The sequence below is a fragment of the Bos grunniens genome, chromosome 13 (genome assembly GCF_055505025.1).
Source record: "Bos grunniens cultivar Pamir isolate PY7600 chromosome 13, Bosgru_T2T1.0, whole genome shotgun sequence".
NCBI classification, from domain to species: Eukaryota; Metazoa; Chordata; class Mammalia; order Artiodactyla; family Bovidae; genus Bos; species Bos grunniens.
The window spans coordinates 37245128-37264676 of NC_141177.1; the positions used below are offsets into that span (position 1 = coordinate 37245128).

At 50.7% G+C, this 19549-nt stretch overlaps 1 protein-coding gene across 19 annotated transcripts in view; it reads left to right on the forward strand.

The window, feature by feature from the left end:
- WDR37 (WD repeat domain 37) overlaps nt 1–18438 on the forward strand; it is a 34731-nt gene extending 16293 nt beyond the window's left edge. For 2 of the 19 annotated variants that reach the window (XR_015139411.1, XR_015139405.1), the window contains exons 6-14: nt 2905–3040; nt 4143–4214; nt 5491–5535; nt 6975–7091; nt 8461–8701; nt 9756–9897; nt 14169–14303; nt 14755–14869; nt 16049–16320. Coding sequence is in view for 12 of the 19 variants with exons in the window: in XM_086333581.1 (XP_086189707.1) it covers nt 2905–3040; nt 4143–4214; nt 5491–5535; nt 6975–7051; nt 8461–8701; nt 9756–9897; nt 14169–14303; nt 14755–14869; nt 16049–16180 (1095 nt within the window). In the remaining 7 variants the exon portion in view is untranslated. Of the gene's footprint in view, nt 1–2904; nt 3041–4142; nt 4215–5490; nt 5536–6974; nt 7092–8460; nt 8702–9755; nt 9898–14168; nt 14304–14754; nt 14870–15092; nt 15833–16048 lie in introns of those variants that run through there. The other 17 variants (XM_086333581.1, XM_086333580.1, XM_086333590.1 and 14 more) reach the window with 13 other exon arrangements.
- The last annotated feature ends 1111 nt before the right edge of the window (nt 18439–19549 follow it).

Consider the following 19549-nt stretch of genomic DNA (forward strand, 5'->3'; position numbering starts at 1 on the left):
TATTAGAAATACTAAAAGCCCCAGTCATTTTAGAGACTAAAAATTTATCTGAATTTATAAGAAACATACTATTAACGATCTTAGTAGCCTGTGCACACACCTTAAAGAGTGAAGGTGAAATGGAGTCCAGGTCTGCTCTGCTGCAGCGAGTGTTCTTGGAGGAGTGGATGGGTTCAATCTCCTCACCCCCAGCAGACCCGCCCCTCCTGGGGCCTGTGGACTGGCTCTGAGGCCTGTGGGGGCAGCACCACATGCTAACCAGCAAACTGTTTCCCAGGAACTTGTGAAATTGTTCACATAGGTTTTTATAAAGATAAGGTTCTTTTGCTGTGAAAAAGCCTCTCTTTGTTGTTGTTGTTCAGTCTCGCTAAGTCGTGTCCAACTCTTTGCGCCCCATGGACTGTAGCTCGCCAGGCTTCCCTGTCCTTCACTGTCTCCTGGAGTTTGCTCAAACTCATGTCCGTTTGAGTCGGTGATGCCATCCACCCATCTCATTCTCTGTTGTCCCCTTCTCCTCCTGCTCTCAATCTTTCTCAGCATCAGGGTCTTTTCCAGTGAGTTGGCTCTCTGCATCAGGTGGCCAGAGTATTAGAACTTGAGCATAGGTCCTTCTAATGAATATTCAGGGTTGATTTCCTTTAGCATAGACTGGTTGATCTCCTTGCAGACCAAGGAACTCAAGAGTCTTCTCCAACACCACAGTTCAGAATCATCAGTTCTTTGGTACTCAGCCTTTTTCATGGTTCAGTTCTCACATCTGTACATGACTATGGAAAGAGCCATAGCTTTCACTATATGAACCTTTGTTGGCAAAGTGATGTCTCTGCTTTTTAATATGCTATCTAGGTTTATCATAGCTTTCTTTCCAAGGAGCAAGCATCTTCTAATTTAATGACTGCAGTCACTGTCCAAAGTGATTTTGGAAACCAAGAAAATAAAATCTGCCACGGATTCCCCTTTTGTTTCTCCTGTTTGCCATGAAGTGATGGAACCGGATGCCATGATCAGTTTTCTGAATGTTGAGTTTTAAGCCAGTTTTTTAACTCTCCCAAGTCTTTGAGACCCCATAGATTGTAGCCTGCCAGGCTCTTCTGCCCATGGGATTTCCAGGCAAGAATACAGAGTGGGTTGCCATTTCCTCTTTCAGGGGATCTTCCAGACCTAGGGACCAAACCCGCATCTCTTGCATCTCCTTCATTGGCATCGGCAGGTGGATTCTTTACCACTAGCGCCACCTAGTGCTGGCGTGCTGCAGTCTGTGGGGTCAGACATGATTGAGCAACTGAACGCTGACAGGGGACTACAGCAAGCGCCACCTGGGAAGCCCTTTGTTTTTTAGAGTTTAAATTTTATTTTAGTGCAAAGGATAATTCGGAAGCATCCTTCTGCGTTTGCATCACAAGTGTTCCCTGGAGGTAATTCAGTCTCATGGGCCTCTGTGCAGTTATGCCTGAGTCCATATTTGGAAAACAGTGCTTCAGTGGTCAGAATGTGGCTTGCACCTGGAAGCGGTGCCTGAGACCATCTGCTTGGTGGCATCAGTCGCAATCCCTCTCCTCCAGCTTCACTGGAAATGTGGTTGGCACAAGTCTTGGCCATGGACCCGTGTTTCTGCTGGGCAAGTGGGGGCAGTTCATATCTCAGAACAGTGGTATCTGAGAAGTTGCCCACCACTTGTCATGAGCTTTGCCCCCGCCCCTCCTGAAAGTGTCTGGATGGCTTGTGGGATGTCAGTTCCCCAACCAGTGATGGAACCCGTGCACTTGGCAGTGAGTGCGCAGAGTCCTGACTGTGGGACCACCTGGGAAGTGCTGTCCCTCCTTTTACATTTAAGCCGAGTCAGGAGTGTGTACTGAAGAGTGAGTCTCTCTGCTGGAAGTCTGTTTCAGCCTTTCACTGTGTCAGGAATCATTTGAAGGCTCATGCTGGTGGTGGTGAAATAGTGGATTGTGTTTTAAGTGTTTATACTGAAATTAAACATAGATGCATTTTTAGGGCTTTGCTAAATCAGTGTTTAAAGCAGCTGTAGAATACCTCACACTTTTTTTTAAACTTGGTTTTACCATTTCAGTATTCTGATTAACTTTAAAGGCTGAAAAGCCATCTTTTATCCCAGAACAGTTAGAAAACCAAACCCTTTATGTTTTGTTAGCGTCTCCCTCAGGCCCTTCCATTGTGAGAGAAAGGGGGGCTGCGTGCTGTGTGGGTCATCCAGGACGGTGCCTCCTGACCGCTGGGCCTGAGTGTCCGTGCCAGACTGTGTGCCGCCTGAGGCCAGGGTCCGCTGGCCCTGCCCTGCCCCCTTCCCCCTCAGGAGCAGGGCTGGCTGAGGCTGTGCTCAGTGACCTCACCTGTTATTTTTTCATTCCTTCCCACCTTAGATTCTTTTTCTCCTGGTTTGGTGTGAGTTACTAAAAATAAGAAAATACAGGTCTCCCAATAGTAAGAATAATTAGTGTTAAGGGTTTGGGGTGTACCTACCTGACTTTTTATGTCCTGCTTTTTTTTTTTTTTTTGAGAATTTGGAAATGTTGTGTGATAGTTTCGGTTTGTGTATGAGGACATGTAAGGTACACAGACAGGCAGGCAGGCAGTGGGGGGTGGTTGTAGGGTTCTTCTGAGGCTTTTGTAAGGGCTTTGCCCTGCTTTGTGAGATCTAACTGCACTTACACTGTGTTGCTATAACGTTTTAAATTTTCTTTTCAATGATTTATGAATCATTTATAAATTTGATTTATAAATCATTGATTTATAAATCACTTTTGATAAATCACATTGATTTAGAAATCACTTTTGATAAATCACATTGATTTATAAATCACTTTTCAATGATTTATGTATTTCCAAACATATTTTTTTTTTAACTGAAACATATTTGCTCAATAAATTCCATCACAATTTCAGATCGTCTCCAGCTTCAAGACCACCACATCCCGGGCAGTGTGCCAGCTTGTGAAGGAGTATATTGGCCACCGGGATGGCATCTGGGATGTCAGTGTGGCAAGGACGCAGCCTGTGGTGCTGGGGACGGCGTCTGCTGGTGAGTCTGGAACCACCCCAGCCTGCGGCAGGGCCTTCCTGGAGGTAGTGTGGCCAAACGCTTAGCTGTGTGCCTATCGGCATCCGAGTGAGTGGCTGCGTTTGGAACCACTCACTGTCCGGGACGCTGTCCAGTGGCACAGGGTGGATTGCCTCTCCATGGCATTAGGTAGTTGTGATTGGCTTTCTTGTCAGCCATAGTCCGCGTACATTTGCTTTGATAGTGTATTGCACTTTTCCCCACTCGAGAGGCCCCTCCAAGGACATGCTGTTTGGTCTGACAGCGCCATGCTGGCCTGGTGTAGGGGTTCCACTGCCAGGAGTCCTGGGGCGGCATCAGAGAGCCCCGTTCTCCTCCTTGGAGAGGAAGTGTCTTCTGAGAGCTAATAACCTAATAACCCTTCAGAAAAAATTCCCGGAATTAAAAATGTGCTCACTTGTGGAAAAGGAGTGCCAACTTGTGAGAAGTTATGTGCTACATCCAGCCTTTCTGAGTGGGAATAGGAAATGTAAAGTCATTAGAATGATGAAGAAAGTTTTCTGTTGTTTAAAACTGTGTTCATACATGAGCACCGCAGATTATTTTGGAAATTTTAGCTTAAAAAGGATACAGATTCCTTTTTATGACTTCTGAAATCTCACATGGGTAATCAGCACTTTGTGTCAGGTTTCCTTAATGAGTGTCCTTTTTATCTTTGTTTTGGAGAGGTCCACAGAGCATGGGTTATCTCAGATAATTTGGAACTGGAGTTGGGTGCTGTTTGCATTTGAATATAGCTTGATGTTCTGAAAAGTCTTACTATTTCAAAAAGGTGAGGAGCCCATGACCCATGGACCCTGGTGTCTCAGGTCCCAGGCCTGGTGCTGGCAGCATGGCCATGCCCCAGGAGTCAGGTTCCCAGGTTCCCCTGCCAGTTCCATGGCCTCGGGCGGGTCACTGGCCCCCTGTCCTCTTGCATCAGTTGGATTACAGAGGAGTGTGAGCAAAATCCCATGAGATACTAGTGGTGATGAAACTTCTCAGTTTAGAATTTTTATCCTCCTGTTTAATTAAAAAGACTAATGTTGGCAGCGGCTCACTTGTGTTTGTTTGGATCTTGCAGATCACACAGCTCTGTTGTGGAGTATCGAGACGGGTCGGAGCCTCGCCAAGTACACGGGCCACGTGGGGTCAGGTGAGCCGTAGATCGCGGGGCGTCCCCTTATGGGTGCTGGGCCTCAGCCTCTTGCCTTGCACGGTCTGGGACTGACGTGTGTCCACTGGCTTCGCGCTGTCCAATTGCTGAGGCTCTGTGGTGCAGAGGTGCTGTATGTGAGCCCTGTGGGTGCTGGTGGCTGCTGGGCTCCTTGCTGCGGACACCATGGGCTGTCCCACTCTCCCTTCTTCCTTCTGGCGCCCCGGCTCTGGGCCTGTGTCTCGTTGCCCCTGGCCAGCTCACCCTTCACCCTGCACACAGACTTGGAGGTTGTGTCCACTACCCGCCTCCAGGGTCTGCTGTGTCCCCCACGGACTTGGGTAAACACCTCCTCTCCCCCTCCTCCCTGGCACATCTCCCGTCCTATCAGTGGGGGTGTACTGCTCTCCCATCGGGGCTGTGGGCCAGGTCCTGCTTGGCCCCCCACCCCTGCCTCGTCCACTGTCCCCTCCAGCTGGACCCTTCATCTCCCTCAGGACCATACCTGGGGGCTGTTGCTCCTGCAGTGGGTGTGACATACTGAGTACTCGTCAGCCTGAGCATTAAGAAAGCGTTAGCTTGTGTGACAAACCCATGGGGGCCTTGTGCTCATCCTTCTCACTGCCATCTCCACTTCTCAAAGTCAGCCACTTGGAACAGTTTTAAATCTTCTGCTCTTTCCTTCCATTTAGAAAAATAGCCTGTCTTATTGTTTGTTACTTTTTTGGGTTTTAGACAAGAGAGGGCTCCTGTTAAGAAGGGAGACGGGCTCTGTGTTCCTTGTCCTCGCCGCCGCCCTGTGCAGCCCGTGGCTCCCCGGGCACATGCCTCACTTGCAGTCCCCAGCTTTGCTGTCCTGAAGGGAGTAGTGGTCTCATTTCTGTGCACATTGTGAACTCGTGGCTTCTCTGAAGGGTGGGCGTGTGGGCAGTGAACAGTGTCCCCCACCATAATCTACCTTTGCCTTTTGTAATTAAGTTTTCTTTTTTCATCTTGGTTTACTTTTAGCCCTCAGTGACTTCTCAGTGTTTAAGAGATCAAGTATTGTTTTCCTGTGTAGCCGATTCTTGAGTGGTTTGGTAGTTCATATTTAGTTATTTTGCATTGTATCTTTGTTTTCTTTATTCATAGTTTAACGGAATGAGAAGACTTAATATTGAACTATCATAATTCTTTAGTTTTTAAATTTAACTTTACAACATATACTGTAGTTGTAATAGATATTGATGATATATTCTTATTGTAAACCTGTTTTTTCAATATTTTTACTTTGCAGTAAATTCCATAAAATTTCATCCATCAGAACAGTTGGCCCTCACCGGTATGTTGATTTTTTTTTTTTCTTTATTGAATAGTTATTGCTGATCTGAAAACAATTGTCATTCCTTTTCTTATCAGTAGCGTCAGGATTAGCCGTGCCATTCACAGAAGTTGGTCGTTAGTAGACATTTCACAAGTTGCATGAAAAATGAATAAAGAAAACAATACCAAGGGTTATTTTTAACCAGCAGTGGCTTGCGAGTTAGTTCGGTTCTCCTGGAGGTCTTTTTACAGAGCCTATCCCTGCTCCCCACTCTCTGACTCTCAGGCTCTCTCAGTCCCTGTGTGCACAGAAAGGAGGTCAGCGGTCCTGGCTTGGGCACCTCCAGGGCTTAGGTCTTCACTTCTTCCCAAGTGGTCCTCCCAGAAAGAGCTGTGGTCTCTTGGGTTTGTCTCTACCTCATCTAGTGGTCTTACAAACACTTTCATGGTCACAGTGAGGAGTTGGCCCATAAAACTGTGTGACCCTGTGGACCCCTGTCGTGTTTTGGGGACACGGATGTAACCTGGAGGGTGAGTGTGTGTCTAGACCAGTGACCAGCAGGCTTTTCTGTGAAGGACCAGAGTACCTGTTTTCATCTTCAGGCTGGTTTGAACAGGCCTGCACCTGTGGACAGGTGACCGCTAGTGAACGTCTGAGCTGACCTCTGGGGAGCCGTCAGCTGGGAGTGAAGCCTTGTTATGGGGGCCGTTTGTTGTGTGATTGGGGAGCCGGAGGGAGACCAGGGACAGCTGGGCTGGAGAGAGGGGGCTGAGGTTGAGACGTGTCGGCAGGCTGCGGTGGGGACAGAAGCCGGCAGAGTGGTGGCCTGGGGAGAGGAGGCACATGGGGCTGGGGCTGGATGCCAGCTCGAGAGGCCAGAAGGTCGGACACTTTGATGCCCTGAGGCCCATGCTACCATCCACTGCTTTGGGGAGCTTTGCAGCCTTTGCAGCTAGGGAAGGTGGAATCCAGACAGTGCTCCTGTCTGGGGTGGAGGCGGCCCTTTGGCATGTCTGCAGGCCATCTGTGCCTCTCAGCAGCCCTCTGTCTTTCCTGGGTTCTGAGCACCCCTCGCAGCCTGGCTACTGACAGTGAGGTCTCGGTACCAGCTGCTCCCTTGCCGGGGCGAGGTGCCTCCTGGTTCAGCAGACGGGATCGTGCACTCGAGTTACTGTGGACTTGGGTGTCTGTCGTCTTAGATTAGCCAGGTGGAGAATGAAATCCACGCCTTGTGAGTTTTCTCTGAGCCTTCAGAGCTTTCCACCTTGGGATGGAGGGAATTATTTTTATAGGTAATTATCTCGGGGCACCTTTGCTATTCCTGGGAACATCTCAGAAGAACCTGTTTAAGTCAAGTCAATCCCTTGTGATCCCTCAAGGAGTGGACTTAGCGGGGTCTCACCCATGCTCGTCTGCGTGCCGGTAACGCACTGCCCCGCCCCGCCTTCTCTCCTCAGCCTCTGGAGATCAGACTGCCCATGTGTGGAGGTATGCAGTCCAGCTGCCTGCTCCTCAGCCTGCGGCCGACTCTAGTGTAAGCAGCACGTTTACTTACCCTGAGAGCACGACCCGGGGTATGTCGGTGGGTTCTGGACATCTGTGAGTTTTAGGAGGAACTTAATGGTTTCTGTTGTGGACTGAATGTGTGTGTCCCCAAATTCATAGCTTAGAACCCTCACCCTGGGGGGCTGTCCATGGAGATGGGCCTCTGAAGAAGTCACTGAGGTCAAGTGAGGTTGCAGGGTGGGGCTCTGACCAGCAGGATTGGTGTCTGGAGGAGAAGAGGCACCCGAGGGCTCCCTGTACCTTTTCCCTGCGTGCACTCAGGAGAGGCCAAGCGAGGCCACCGTCTGCCTGCCAGGACACCAGCCGGGTGCCAGGCCGCCCAGCAGACCAGGGCGTGCGTCTGTCTACATCGCCTGTGGTTACGTTTACTTTATCTTTTCCACAAAAGTTATAACATATACATATGTTAGTCCTTTAATTTTAAGGTTAGGTTAAATTTTTAGTGTTTTATGTATTTGATTGTAGACAACTTGTCTGTCTCTCATGTGAGATAAACCCTGTAGGTTAGTGGGGCGTGTGATGTCATTGTCACGTGGGTCAAGTTTTAATGTTGGTGACAAGTTAGGTTGCATGTTGAGAAGAACGGACCACAGGTTTAAACCACAGACCGCCCAGTTCCTACCTGTCCTGTCGGGTGTACTTGCACCACATCAGCCCAGTGCCACCTTTGGGTCCTCACGTGCGCTCTCATCCTCCTCCTGGGTGACTTGATCTGATCTTGTTTCTGTGGGGTGTGCACACAGGGGCCCTCCCTGGGCTGCTCCCGCAGGTGGGGGTCCTTGCAGGCCCAGGGCACTGGGTGAGTTCACGCTGTGAGGGTTTCTCTAGTTGCGGCGAGTGGGGGCTACTCTCCAGTTGTGATGCACAGGCTTCTCACTGCAGTGAGTGCTCTTGTTGCAGAGCATAGACTCCAGGATGCATGGGCTTCAGTAGTCTCAGCTCCCGGGCTCTGGAGCACAGAACTTGATAGTTGTGTCTCTCAGACTCAGTTCCTCTGAGGCATGTGGGGTCTTCCTGGACTAAGGATTGAACACATGTCTCCTTCATTGGCAGGTGGATTCTTTACCACTGAGCCTCCAGGGAAGCCACTTAAGAATTCATTTTTAATTGAGTGTGTTATGTATATATTTTTTATTTTAACAGAGATTTTATTTTAACTCTGCCGTGTTTGTAGACGTGACACACATATCCTTGTGTACGTGTGTCCATGTGGTGTGTGCTCCCACATGGTGTGTGTGTGCATGTTTACTTAGTGCCAGACACCCGCTGGGACGGTCATAATGGTCATTAAGTCCTGGAAGGATAGGCGGTAGCGGTCTGACTGTGCGGCTGGTCTGCAAGGTCAGGATCCCCAGGGAACTGCCTCTGCTTCCCCAGCAGCAGCTCTGTGGCGAGGACGAAGTGGAGTGCTCCGACAAGGACGAGCCTGATGCAGATGCCGACGCGTCCAGCGACTGTCCCACCATCCGGGCGCCGCTGACATCTCTGAAGAGCCACCAGGGAGTGGTCATAGCTGCTGACTGGCTGGTTGGCGGGAAGCAGGCAGTGACAGCCTCCTGGGACAGAACGGCCAACCTGTACGATGTGGAGACGTCAGAGCTCGTCCACTCCCTGACAGGTGCGTCGTGTGGGAGGGACTTCTCGTCTGGATTGAGTGTTGGCACAGCTGTGATTTTCAGAGATCCTCCTGAGTAATGGAGCCATTAGTGGCTAAATTTATCTTTTCTTCAGGGGGTGTAATTGCATCTAGAGATGTGCAGTATGTAGATATTTGAATGTGGTTGGTGTGTTAGCTTTTTTTTGGATTTAATTTCCACACACTTAGTATCTTAAAATAACATGCTGTTCCTTGGCCAGGAGTTTTGGGCACGTGCTTCCTGACGCTCTGATTATCAGGGGGTCGTGGGCGGGATGAGAATGCTGGCAGGGTTGTGCCCTCACCTGAGACCTGCGGTCCTCTTATTGCCATTGCAAGGATCCCTTTCCTGTGGCCGTTTGTCTGCCAGTTTTCGGCTGGGGGCAGCTTTCAGTACCTGGAGGCGGCTGCAGGCCCCCTCCCCCGGCCCTGACAGAGGCTTCTCACCACATGGTGTTGGCTTTCCTCCGGGCCAGCAGGAGCGAGTCTCTCTCAAGGCTCACCTGACTGTGGCAGGCCACCCAGGAAGTCTGGGTTTTTTTTTGACTAACTGAAAGCCATGCAATTTGGAGGCCTTAGTCATATCTGCAAAACCCATTTTGCGTTATAATGTACTGAGATCACCAGAACACCATCCCACACATCTGCAGGTTGTGCCCACATGCAGGGCAGGAGTCCAGCAGGGCGTGTATAGCCCCGTGCCCACCACCAGCCTTCATACCTGCTTGTCAGTGCATTTTGTCATTGAGTGACAGGGATGTCTCTCACCATGTGCTTCCCCCTTGGATTATTAGAGGTTCTTCTCACATGCGAAACTCAGAACTGTACTTGCTCACACATTTGGCCATTAGAGACCCTCCTGACCTTTCATCCGTCGGGGTCAGGAGTGTCCCTCCCACACTGCTCATTCAGCTCTTTCGAATGCACGAGGGGAAGGAACACGGGTCCCCCTTGATCCCACACACCGTCCCCGCAGCTGCTTTTCCCGGGAGCCGGGCGGGGGCCTCACTGTGACTGCGTCTTCCATCTCCCACAGGGCATGACCAGGAGCTGACGCACTGCTGCACGCACCCGACCCAGCGGCTGGTGGTGACCTCCTCTCGCGACACGACGTTCCGCCTGTGGGACTTCCGCGACCCTTCCATCCACTCCGTGAACGTGTTCCAGGGCCACACGGAGTGAGTCTCGGTCGCATAAATGTCTTTTTAACTGTGGTCTGGGCTGGGAGGTGACTGGGTTTTCTAGGATGGTTTCCTTGATCCTCCTAACCCAGTGGTTTTCTGAGCATTGAAACAAACACTCAGGTGTGCTGTTCTCAGGAGTGTGGCTCTTCTTCCCTTGTGTCACCCTGGAAAGTCCCTGTGGAGGGTTCTCAGTGGATGGTTGCTGACACACAGGCAGTGTTTCTTACTGTGTGACTGCATGTTTCATGTTATTATGATGTGGAACACACTTTAGGAAAGCTCATCTTAGGGCATATTTTCATTTATAGGGACTCAGCACAAGTTCTCTAGTGAAGTGTGTTAGACTCTTAACATCTTCCGTGATATGAGTACTTTAACTCGAAATACAGGTAATTCGAGTGTTCTGTGTGCTGGTTGTTCCTAAGGCAAGATGTAGCGGTGTAGGCTTCAGCATCACTGACTCAGTTCTGTAGCCCAGCTTCTCTAGGAGCTGGAAGAGATACTGTTTTCTCCTTTTTATTTCTGGTACTGTTACGTGGCTCCTGTGCCTTTTTCAGAAAGTAGGGTTTGAGATATAACACTATTGTGTAAGATAAACGAACGTCTGTAGGACGAGTCCCCCTGAGATCTGGCTGTATTATTTTTGCTGGGTGGAGAGAGAGCTCCGGGTGGAGTGTCTGTTCAGGGTTTTCATTGTACATTTGTGAAAGAGACAAATGAGCCCCCCACCCCCTTTTTGGTATGTTGCTTTTATTTTCACTCTGTATTATGAAATTTCTTCATTATAATAGGAATCTTAACAGGATTTATGTAGTGAAGCTTGGGGTCTGTATTATTACAAGCTTTTGGTGGCCCAAGGTATACCAATTTGACTGAAAAGCAATTTTAGAAACCTTTTGTAACCAGCTGTTTTCCTGATAAGTGGGGATTGTAGTGTGTTCTGTTCTTGGAAATGACAGAGATGTTTAGTTGGAAAAATTTGGAATGTCACAGGAGTTTCAACTATTGGCAGTTCACTTCTCATGTATTTCTGTCATCAGCCTTAGCCGAAACCCAGAACTTTTTGTCTGATGGGCTCGGTCCTTGTGCGTTCATGTGCTTTCCACCACCACCTGAGGATGGCCTGGTGGGGACGACGCCCTGGCCCCTCTGTGACGTGCAGTCAGTGGGGCTGGACTCCGGTCATGCGGGTTGGATCCAGGGCCGTAACGGCTCTCACTGTCACGAAACTTACTCTGACGCTGGAACCCCTGCTGCACTTGAGAGGAGCCCCCCAGCACCACCGCCTCCTGTGGAATGCGGCAGAGATGTCACCCTGTTTTTAGTTTCATTTTGCTTTGTTTCCATTGCGATAAAAAGGGGCCAGCAGTGGAGGCAGTCACTGGTCATTAAGCTTCCCCCGTGGGTGGCCGATGACTCCAGGCTGTGCCCAGCTGATGGTGTCTACACGTGCCATAAACTCTGGCATTGAAGAAATCAGAAATTAGCTCAGCACGGAATATTTCATTCTTAGAAATATCTGAGAATGCAGAGTTTTTTCTCTTTTTTTGCCTAAATTCCTTTCATACACTTGTTTACTTTATTCCTAGAGTGTGAACTCAGGTGCTTTCTTGTCTAAAGAAAACAAGATACGATGTCTCACAGAAAAATTTCTGTCTGCACTTCTTCTGGACCTGATAAGGTGTTGGCAGGATGCCTTGAGCTCCCTGGGGCAGGGAGCAGGGTGGGGCGGTGGTGGTGCCTGTAAGAGGTCGCACCCACGCCTCTACACGTGTTATGTTCCGTGAAGCCCGTGTCGCTTCTGATAGGTGCTGCATGCGGCTCTGAGGCCTATGTGCACGCGACCTTGTCAGGGCCCTCGGCTGGATAGTGTCAGTACCTTCTGTCGTGTATTTTCTCGTAGGACGCAGGGCCTGGCACGCGGTGATCGAGGGAGCGGTTCTGGGATTTAGCCTCATTGTGAAGTGGACAGGAGTGTCTGCACTGAGCCTGGGGGCGGCTGGAGAGGGGCATCAAGTGAGGTCTGGCCTTGCTTGCTGGAGTGTCCCCTGCCCTCCTCCAGGGGAAGCCAGACTTGAAATCTTAGAAAGAATCGGTGTGGTGCAAACCTGACTTCCTTTGAATGCTTGCTATCTCAGGGTCTGCTCCTTGGGGAGCTGGCCTTTCAGGACTCCTCAGAAGTTTGTGTCATTGGGAGATGAGTTTCCACTTCTCATTCAGGTATCTGAGATCGTGAACTGTGGGAGCCGAGCATTCTCTAACTTGGGGGTGCCAGTGCTCGTGGGGGCGGCGCTCTGAGGGCCCAGGGTGTCCCCAAGGATGGGTTCCTCCTCGGGGACCTTAGCGTCTTAAGCACAGCTTGGAGGCCAGTGGGTGGAAGGTGGGGGGCTGCCCGAGCCCTGTGAGCAGCATCGGTTAGGTCCTTTTGGGTTTGTGCGCAGCACTGTCAGGCAGGAGGGTGGCGTGGGCCATGTGTCACGTCACACCTGGGTCTGCACTCCACGTGCCCCTTACGCTGCCTGCAAAGGTGGAGGAGTGAGGGTCTGCCTGGGCCCCGTTGCTGAAATGTGTGCTCCCTGCCTTCTCACTCTGCCCCGTCGGATGCCCCATCCCCTTCAGCGTGAGAAGGCGCCTGCGGCCGGTGCCAGAGGAGTTGCTGCCTCCTGTCTCCGGGCTTCATTTTCCACATTGTGCACTTTCTTCCTTGGCTGGGAAGTTTCAGCAGATTGTTATGCAGAGCAGCCGCTTCCCTGTGTGATGGGGGGACAGCTGTGGGTCCTAATGAGGAGCCCAGCTTTCTGTCTCCGCTGATGGAGGCCCGCAGAGGGAGCGGAACGAATGTTCTAGGCGTGCCGCGGCAGCGGAGCCGCTCTGTCAGCTGGAGGCACACGCTCGGCTGCTCTCGGCGACAAGATAAATGAGGCGGTGGGCGCTGGTGGGGCCGGGCCTTCCACCGCCCCAAGGGACCGTGTGGGAGAGGCCTTGGGAGGACAGTCCTTGGAAGAACTGCAGCCAGCCTCTCTCTTTGATGCCCCACAATACCTGTCAGGGTCCTGATGCATTGAAACCCAGTGTCTTTCAGCATTTCATTAACAGGGTTTGACAAGCTTTGTGGGGACTTTTCCCACTAATTTAGCAGTGTTAACTGAGGTTTAACTGGGCCAGACCTCCTGAGACCTCACATCCACAGGGAGGTCGCCAGCAGTGGAGGTGTCTGCCCTAGGGCCTTGTCAGCGGCTGGGCCCTGATGGCCCTGTGACCTGAGGGGCAGCAGCACCTGGTTCCCACTCAAGCCCGCACTGTGTCCTTGTCGTCGGATGAGGAGTTTGGGTGACTCGTTGCGTTGCTCTTGGGGTTACCCTTGTCTCCATCTTTCTCCCTGTGGCGCCCTCGGCCTTTGACCTCAGCACAGTGCCCTCCAGGTCCATCCCTCTGTGTGGACACATCCTCTTTACCCAGTCCTCTGTCCATGGACTTTTTGGTTGCTTCTGTGTCGTGGCCGTTGTAAACAGGGCTGCCATGCACTTTGGGACGTGTGTATCTTTTTTATTTATTTATTTTTTCCAGTTAAATACCCAGGAGTGAAATTGCTGGGTCACATGATAGTTCTGTCTTTGAGGAATTTCCACAATGTTTTTCACAGTGGCTGCGCCAATTTACGTTTGCATCAGCATTGTAGGAGGGTTCCCTTTCTCCCCACCCTCTCCAACACTGATCGCTGTCTCTTTGGTGACGGCCATTCTGACAGGTGTGGAGTACCAGCTCACTGGGGTCTGGTGTGCATTTCCCTGGTGACTAGTGATGGTGAGCACGTTTTCATGGGCCTGTTTTCAGGTTTCATCTGTAAACCTCTCTTGGAGAAGTCTGTTCAGATCATTTTTTAAATGGTTTTTTTTGTTGTTGGAATGAATTTTTTTTCCAGTGCTCTGATTGAATTGTCTGAAAGTCTCAGTTGGGATGGATGTTTAATTGTCTGCTCTAGAGATTTCGGTGGGTCCTGTCTATCTGGCCCATCTTGTCTGGGAGCCTGCTCCTTGCTCCACTGCCGGGATGAGGTGAGGCCGCCTTGGAGAGGTCAGTGCGGCCCCTGTGTGCTGGCGGGGGTTAGCAGGAGAACCAGTGAGCGGAGTTGATGACTCATGGTGTCCACATCCCTGCCTCCCTGCCCGCCTGACAGGCCCTGGGGTGGCAGGATAGGGTGTCTGCTGTGCACTGTGGACAGGGACTTCCTGATGAGGTTCTGACCCCGTGCCCTCTCTTGGCAGCACTGTGACCTCTGCCGTGTTCACCGTGGGAGATAACGTGGTCTCTGGCAGTGACGACCGCACTGTGAAGGTCTGGGACCTGAAGAACATGCGGTCCCCCATTGCCACCATCCGCACAGACTCTGCCATCAACAGGTGATGGGTGCTCCCCCATGGACCATTAGGGTGGCCTTAAGGGGGCTTGTGGCATGTGTTGGCTTCCTGTAAACTTGTGTTCACTTGGTAGGGCCTTGGGAAAAGTGCTTTAGAGTCCCAGGAAAATATATTTTATTGATCCTCTAATGCACATTCTGTATTCTATAAATACTGAAACCTGGGTATAAAATCAGGTTGGTGTATTGAGCTTTTTAAGAATTAAGAATGAGTCATTTTTGGCCAGAGGTTACTGTGTAGCACATGTAAGTTACAGGTGAGTAACTCAGCCCGTTTTCTAATGCCATAGGCTGGTAACACCTTGGTTTGCTAATGTGTTTTGGCTTGAAGAGTGGAATGTGTGAAACCCCCACTACATTATCGCCTATAATGTCAAAAACTCGTGTTGTCACTGTTGGTTACGTAACTTACTTTTCTCTCCTACACATTGTAGGATCAATGTGTGCGTTGGCCAAAAAATCATCGCCCTCCCCCATGACAACCGCCAGGTGAGGCTGTTTGACATGTCGGGTGTGCGGCTGGCCAGGCTTCCACGCAGCAGTCGGCAGGTGCGTGCTGGGGCCGCCTATGCGGGCGGCTGGGGGCGGGGCCCGCTTTCTGACCTGGGGAGCTCCCAGCCAGCCTGGCTGTGTTCAGTGCTCCAGGAGCCCCTCCTGAAAGAAAGAAGTTAATTCTCACAGTGGGTTTTAATTACCCAAGTACATTCAAAACAACAGTCTCACATGCAGTCAGCAGAAGAAAGTTCACAATTTTACACCCTTTTCTTACCAGGTCTCCATCAGAAGTACTTGGTCATTTGACTCGAGAGCGCTGGGGCCCAGTGAGCAGAGGGGTGTGAGTGGGAGCATGGACCTGATGGGGGTGCTCTGGGCCCTCCACTCCCCAGCTCCCTAGCCCCTCCCCTTGCTGTGAGGTCACTGACACCAGTGTCCTGCCGTGGGCCTGGCGGTTGTGGTCTCTCGTCCAGAGCCCTGACTTCAGTGCCTGTCTCAGGTGACCCGCTGCAGTTTTCTCAGTGGTCATGGAGGGGAGGTCTTGATCCTGCGGTGGACGTCCCTCCACTGGTGGCCCTGGGCCTCTGGCCCGGGAAGGCCTCCCCAGTGTGTGGATGACACCCGCCATGGGGACGTCTTGCAGAGGGAATTTTGGTGCTGTTCTGTTGAGAGTCTGTTTTACTTACGGGATTTCTGTCAGCTTTTCTGAATTTTGCCCTGTACCTGTTGTATATTATAGTAACAGGTCAGTGTGTCCACTTTAAACTCCCCAGATAGCCCTCAGTGTTTGTTCCAGCATTCTGAAGGTGGCAGGAATCTACTTGAAAGGCTACTTATTTTATCTTTGTTTTATTTGGCACCAAAGGTATATTTCTAGCTCCTTTATTCCTTGAAGCAATTATTTGTTCAAAGGTACTTAGGGTCTTTGAGTGAATTATATTTGTTTCTTCCCACATCATCCATCTTCACTTATTCATTAAAACATCCCAGAGGGGCCGTTTCTGTATTCTTCCTGTTGACTGCTGTCTGACTCCTGTTCTTGGAGAAAGGGTCCTGAGGCGCTGGTTGGGCTGCACTGAGATCAGCCGTGTTCCCACCCCTCTTTTTGCGGCAGCTCCCCCAGCAGCACAGGAGGTCTCCTGACTGGTCCAATTCACGGCCCCCCTTTCTGACGGGTCGTGGGGGTGTGGTCCTGCTCAGGCCCTGCTCTGACGGCGCTGTGCCTGGTTGCAGGGCCACCGGCGGATGGTGTGCGGCTCAGCCTGGAGCGAGGACCACCCTGTGTGCAACCTGTTCACCTGCGGTTTTGACCGGCAGGCCATCGGCTGGAACATCAACATCCCAGCTCTGCTGCAGGAGAAGTGAGGGCCGTTCCGAGGCTCCCGCCGGCCGGGGACCGTGCCTGCCGGCTCGCTGGGCGCTGGGACGCCGCGGCTGTGGGCGGTGGGCCTGAGCAGGGTGCTCTCTCCTCGCTGTACCCAGCTTGCATGAAGTGTCCAGAGGTGTGCCCTGTTGCTTCTTTCCGTTTTGTGTGTGTGGGCATTGCGGCCGTGAGGTGGAGCCCCTTCCATGGCCGCTGGTGTAGTGAGTCCTTGGTGTGTCGGGTGACAGGAGGGCGGGGCGTCTGGGTGAGTGGTCAGTGGTCTCTGGAGCGATGGTGCGTGTGTGCCTGTCCGGCAGGAGTGGGCAGAGACCTCACGTCTGTGTGGGGTTCTGGCGTGTGCTAACTCAGCTTCACCTCTGTGTTCTGTTACAGTTGTGAAATCTGCTTGGATTTTAGAAGTTAAAAAAAGCGTAGAATGTTGAATTTGCAACATTTGGACAGTTTCTTTTGAAAAGAAAAAATTTCTGCTCTTTTTATGGAAAACCATTTCAATCTCCTGAGGTATCTCATGCTGGCAAATTCTGAAATAGAATGGTTCTAATCACTGATTCCAGACATTAAGTAAAATTTAAAGCACTTTAGTTTATAGCTGTGGTTATAAACAGTTTTTAGAAGTTTCAGATGACTTGTCCATTGAATGTGACTTGACCTTTCTAGAAGGCCCTGCTACCTGAAGACAAACCTTATTTATTTTCTACACCTTGGGTTTGCATTTTTCCAAGTGGGTTCACTTCCTGGCGGCATCTGAGAGCCAGCAATGCAAATAAATGAGTTCTACCTCAGACATGAAGTATTTGGGAAACTTGGGGTGTCACTGTTACTGGCTCAGGCACTTGTGATTTAGAGCTGGAATGAACTCATCCAGAAGGCAGGAGAGGTGGGCGCAGCGATGGCCCTGCCCAGGAAGGGCTGCCAGCGGCCCCTTCTGCCTGGAGCCTGTTGCTCCTGCCTTCTCAGGACTTTCTGTCCAGTGTTCACGAGTCGTGTTTCTTGTTGAGTTACAGTTTGATAGCGAGACATCTCAGTGCCCCCCAGCCTCTCCCTGCCCCGTTTGTAACCCTTGGAGGCTGTCTTGGGACAGGCACGGAGAGGGACACTGGAAGCCATCGTGTCGGCCTCGTCCTGTCACCGCTTCCGTTTTGTGGTGTCACAGGTGGGGCAGCCTGAATGCTGGTCCTTCGCCCGCGGGTCCTTCGGTCAGGCCCCATGGTAGCTGACCTCAGGCCTCTCGGCCCTGGATGGTCAGGACTGGGTCGGGGTCAGACCCAGTCAGACCCCTGGCTGGCTGGGAGGGAGACCTGAGGAGCGAGGGTGAGACGGCAGGAGTTTCAGGGCAGCTTTACAGCAGTGGCGGCTCAGGAGCTGATGTTGGAGTCCGGTATTCCCTGACTGCGGTGTGAGGATGGCCCCCACCCTGGGTCTTACTTGGAGCTGCCCCCCTGCCCCTGCACATACCGGCCTCTCTCCTGCTTTAGTCTCACAGCTGAGTGTCTTACTAGAGTCACTGCTAGGAACATTGGAAAATGTCTGCACATCATTGTGCCAGACTTACCCAGATCTCTGCCTGCTGAAACAATGGGAAGCGAGTGAACTCAGCGTGTGTGCCAGCCGTGTGGCCGTGTGGATGAGGCTCCACACGCAGCCCCATCTCTCTCCCCCCGCCCCCTCCCTCCCCAGGGCTTGGCCCTTCTCAGGAGTGGGACCCGCTACTGTGGTCACAGGGCGTCTTCACGCGTCACAAAGGAGCTGGGGGTGCTGTATGTGCACACCTGTTTGTGCACATGAGTGTGCGCGGGATGTGTGTGCGTGCGGCTGCAGTGAAATCATGTGGCCCACTGCCTTGATCTCATCTGAAGCAGTGTTTGGAAGTGGGAGTGGTTTTGTCCATGTGCTGACGAGTCCAGAATTTCCTGTCACAGGAGGAGGAAATGTGTGTTTACTGGAGACCGTGTGTCAAGAGAATTTCTTGAGAGGTGTGTTGTTGGACAAACGACACCCTTTCTCAGCCACTGCACATCAGTTTCTGCAGAGTGAAAATTCTGTACCTATTCTGGAACTGAAGAATCCTATGTAAATCATCTGTTGCTTGAATCTGTGAAAAATAAGGTTTTTTGGGGGGAAAGTGTGCATTTTAAGTGTTGTGTAGAAGAAGGTGTTTTTACTGTGTTGATGTAATTGTTCATAAATGTTCAGTGTCTTCATTGCAGTATGAGATTCATTAAAAACCCATGTTCTGTAACTGTTGTTGTGAAAGTGTTGTTATTAGGAGTTTAAAAAAAATTATTTGGCTTTTTTTCATGTTTTTGCTTTGGGTAAAGCATTGTTAATGGCTACTGAACATCACAATCATGTAGAAAGTGAACAAGTTAATTATAGTATTGCCCATTTGAAAAACTTTACTTTTAGATTTCAAAGCTCAATTGTGTTTTATTTTCTGTTATACTATAATTAAATAAACCACGTTACACTTCTCCATTCCTGCATCGCCACCCCAAAATTTCTGAAGGGAGTTAATAACTTGACGAACTACAGTCCTTTGTCAAAATTCCTCAGTTTAATAAGACACTTGTCCTGTCCTTACTATAGTTAAGCTTGTTTGAAAGTTGAAAACAATTGCAGTTACAGAAAGTGACCTGTTACAGAGAGAGGGCCTGTTTTCTGTGTTGAATTCATGCTGGGACTGGCCGTAGCCCTGCTCACTGTCCTGTTCTCAGCCACGTGGATGGAGCTGCATCTGCCATGGGAGCCGTGGCAGGTGGCTCCTGGGAACCCAGCAGGTGGCAGGGCCTTCCCCGGGGTGTCCTCCAGCCCCGCCCCAGACCAGGAGGACTTGCCACCCCAGTCCTGTGGGCCGCAGGCACACATTCATCCCCAGAGCGCAGAGCTTCTCCATAATTTCTCCCTTATCCTACTCTTCGAAAATGTGAGTATTACCTAGATTTCATAATTATACCTTCAGTTGCGTTTAAAGTTCGTGTTAGTACAAAGAATTGAGAAGGCAAGGCTTGTATTGCTTTGATTTCATCAAAATGCCACCAAGACGTGTCTCCCTCACTGTGCACAGGTTTTCTGTTTTCACTGAATAAATTGGGAGTCAAGGAAATCATTCCCTACGTTGAGAGTGCCTCTGCTTTACATCAGCACATGTTGTGCAGTCCCTCTTGTATGAAGAGACTGAAAATGAAGTCACAAAAGTGCCCTGAGTTTAAAACCAGATTTCTAAGAACATTAAGCAGCTTAGGGCCAACATGCAGGTAGACTGAGCACCCTTTGGTGCCTTGCAGACTGTGTGCTTTTTGGGCTGGACAGGGTCTCCAGGGAGAGGACCTTCAAATCAGAGCCTCCCGTCA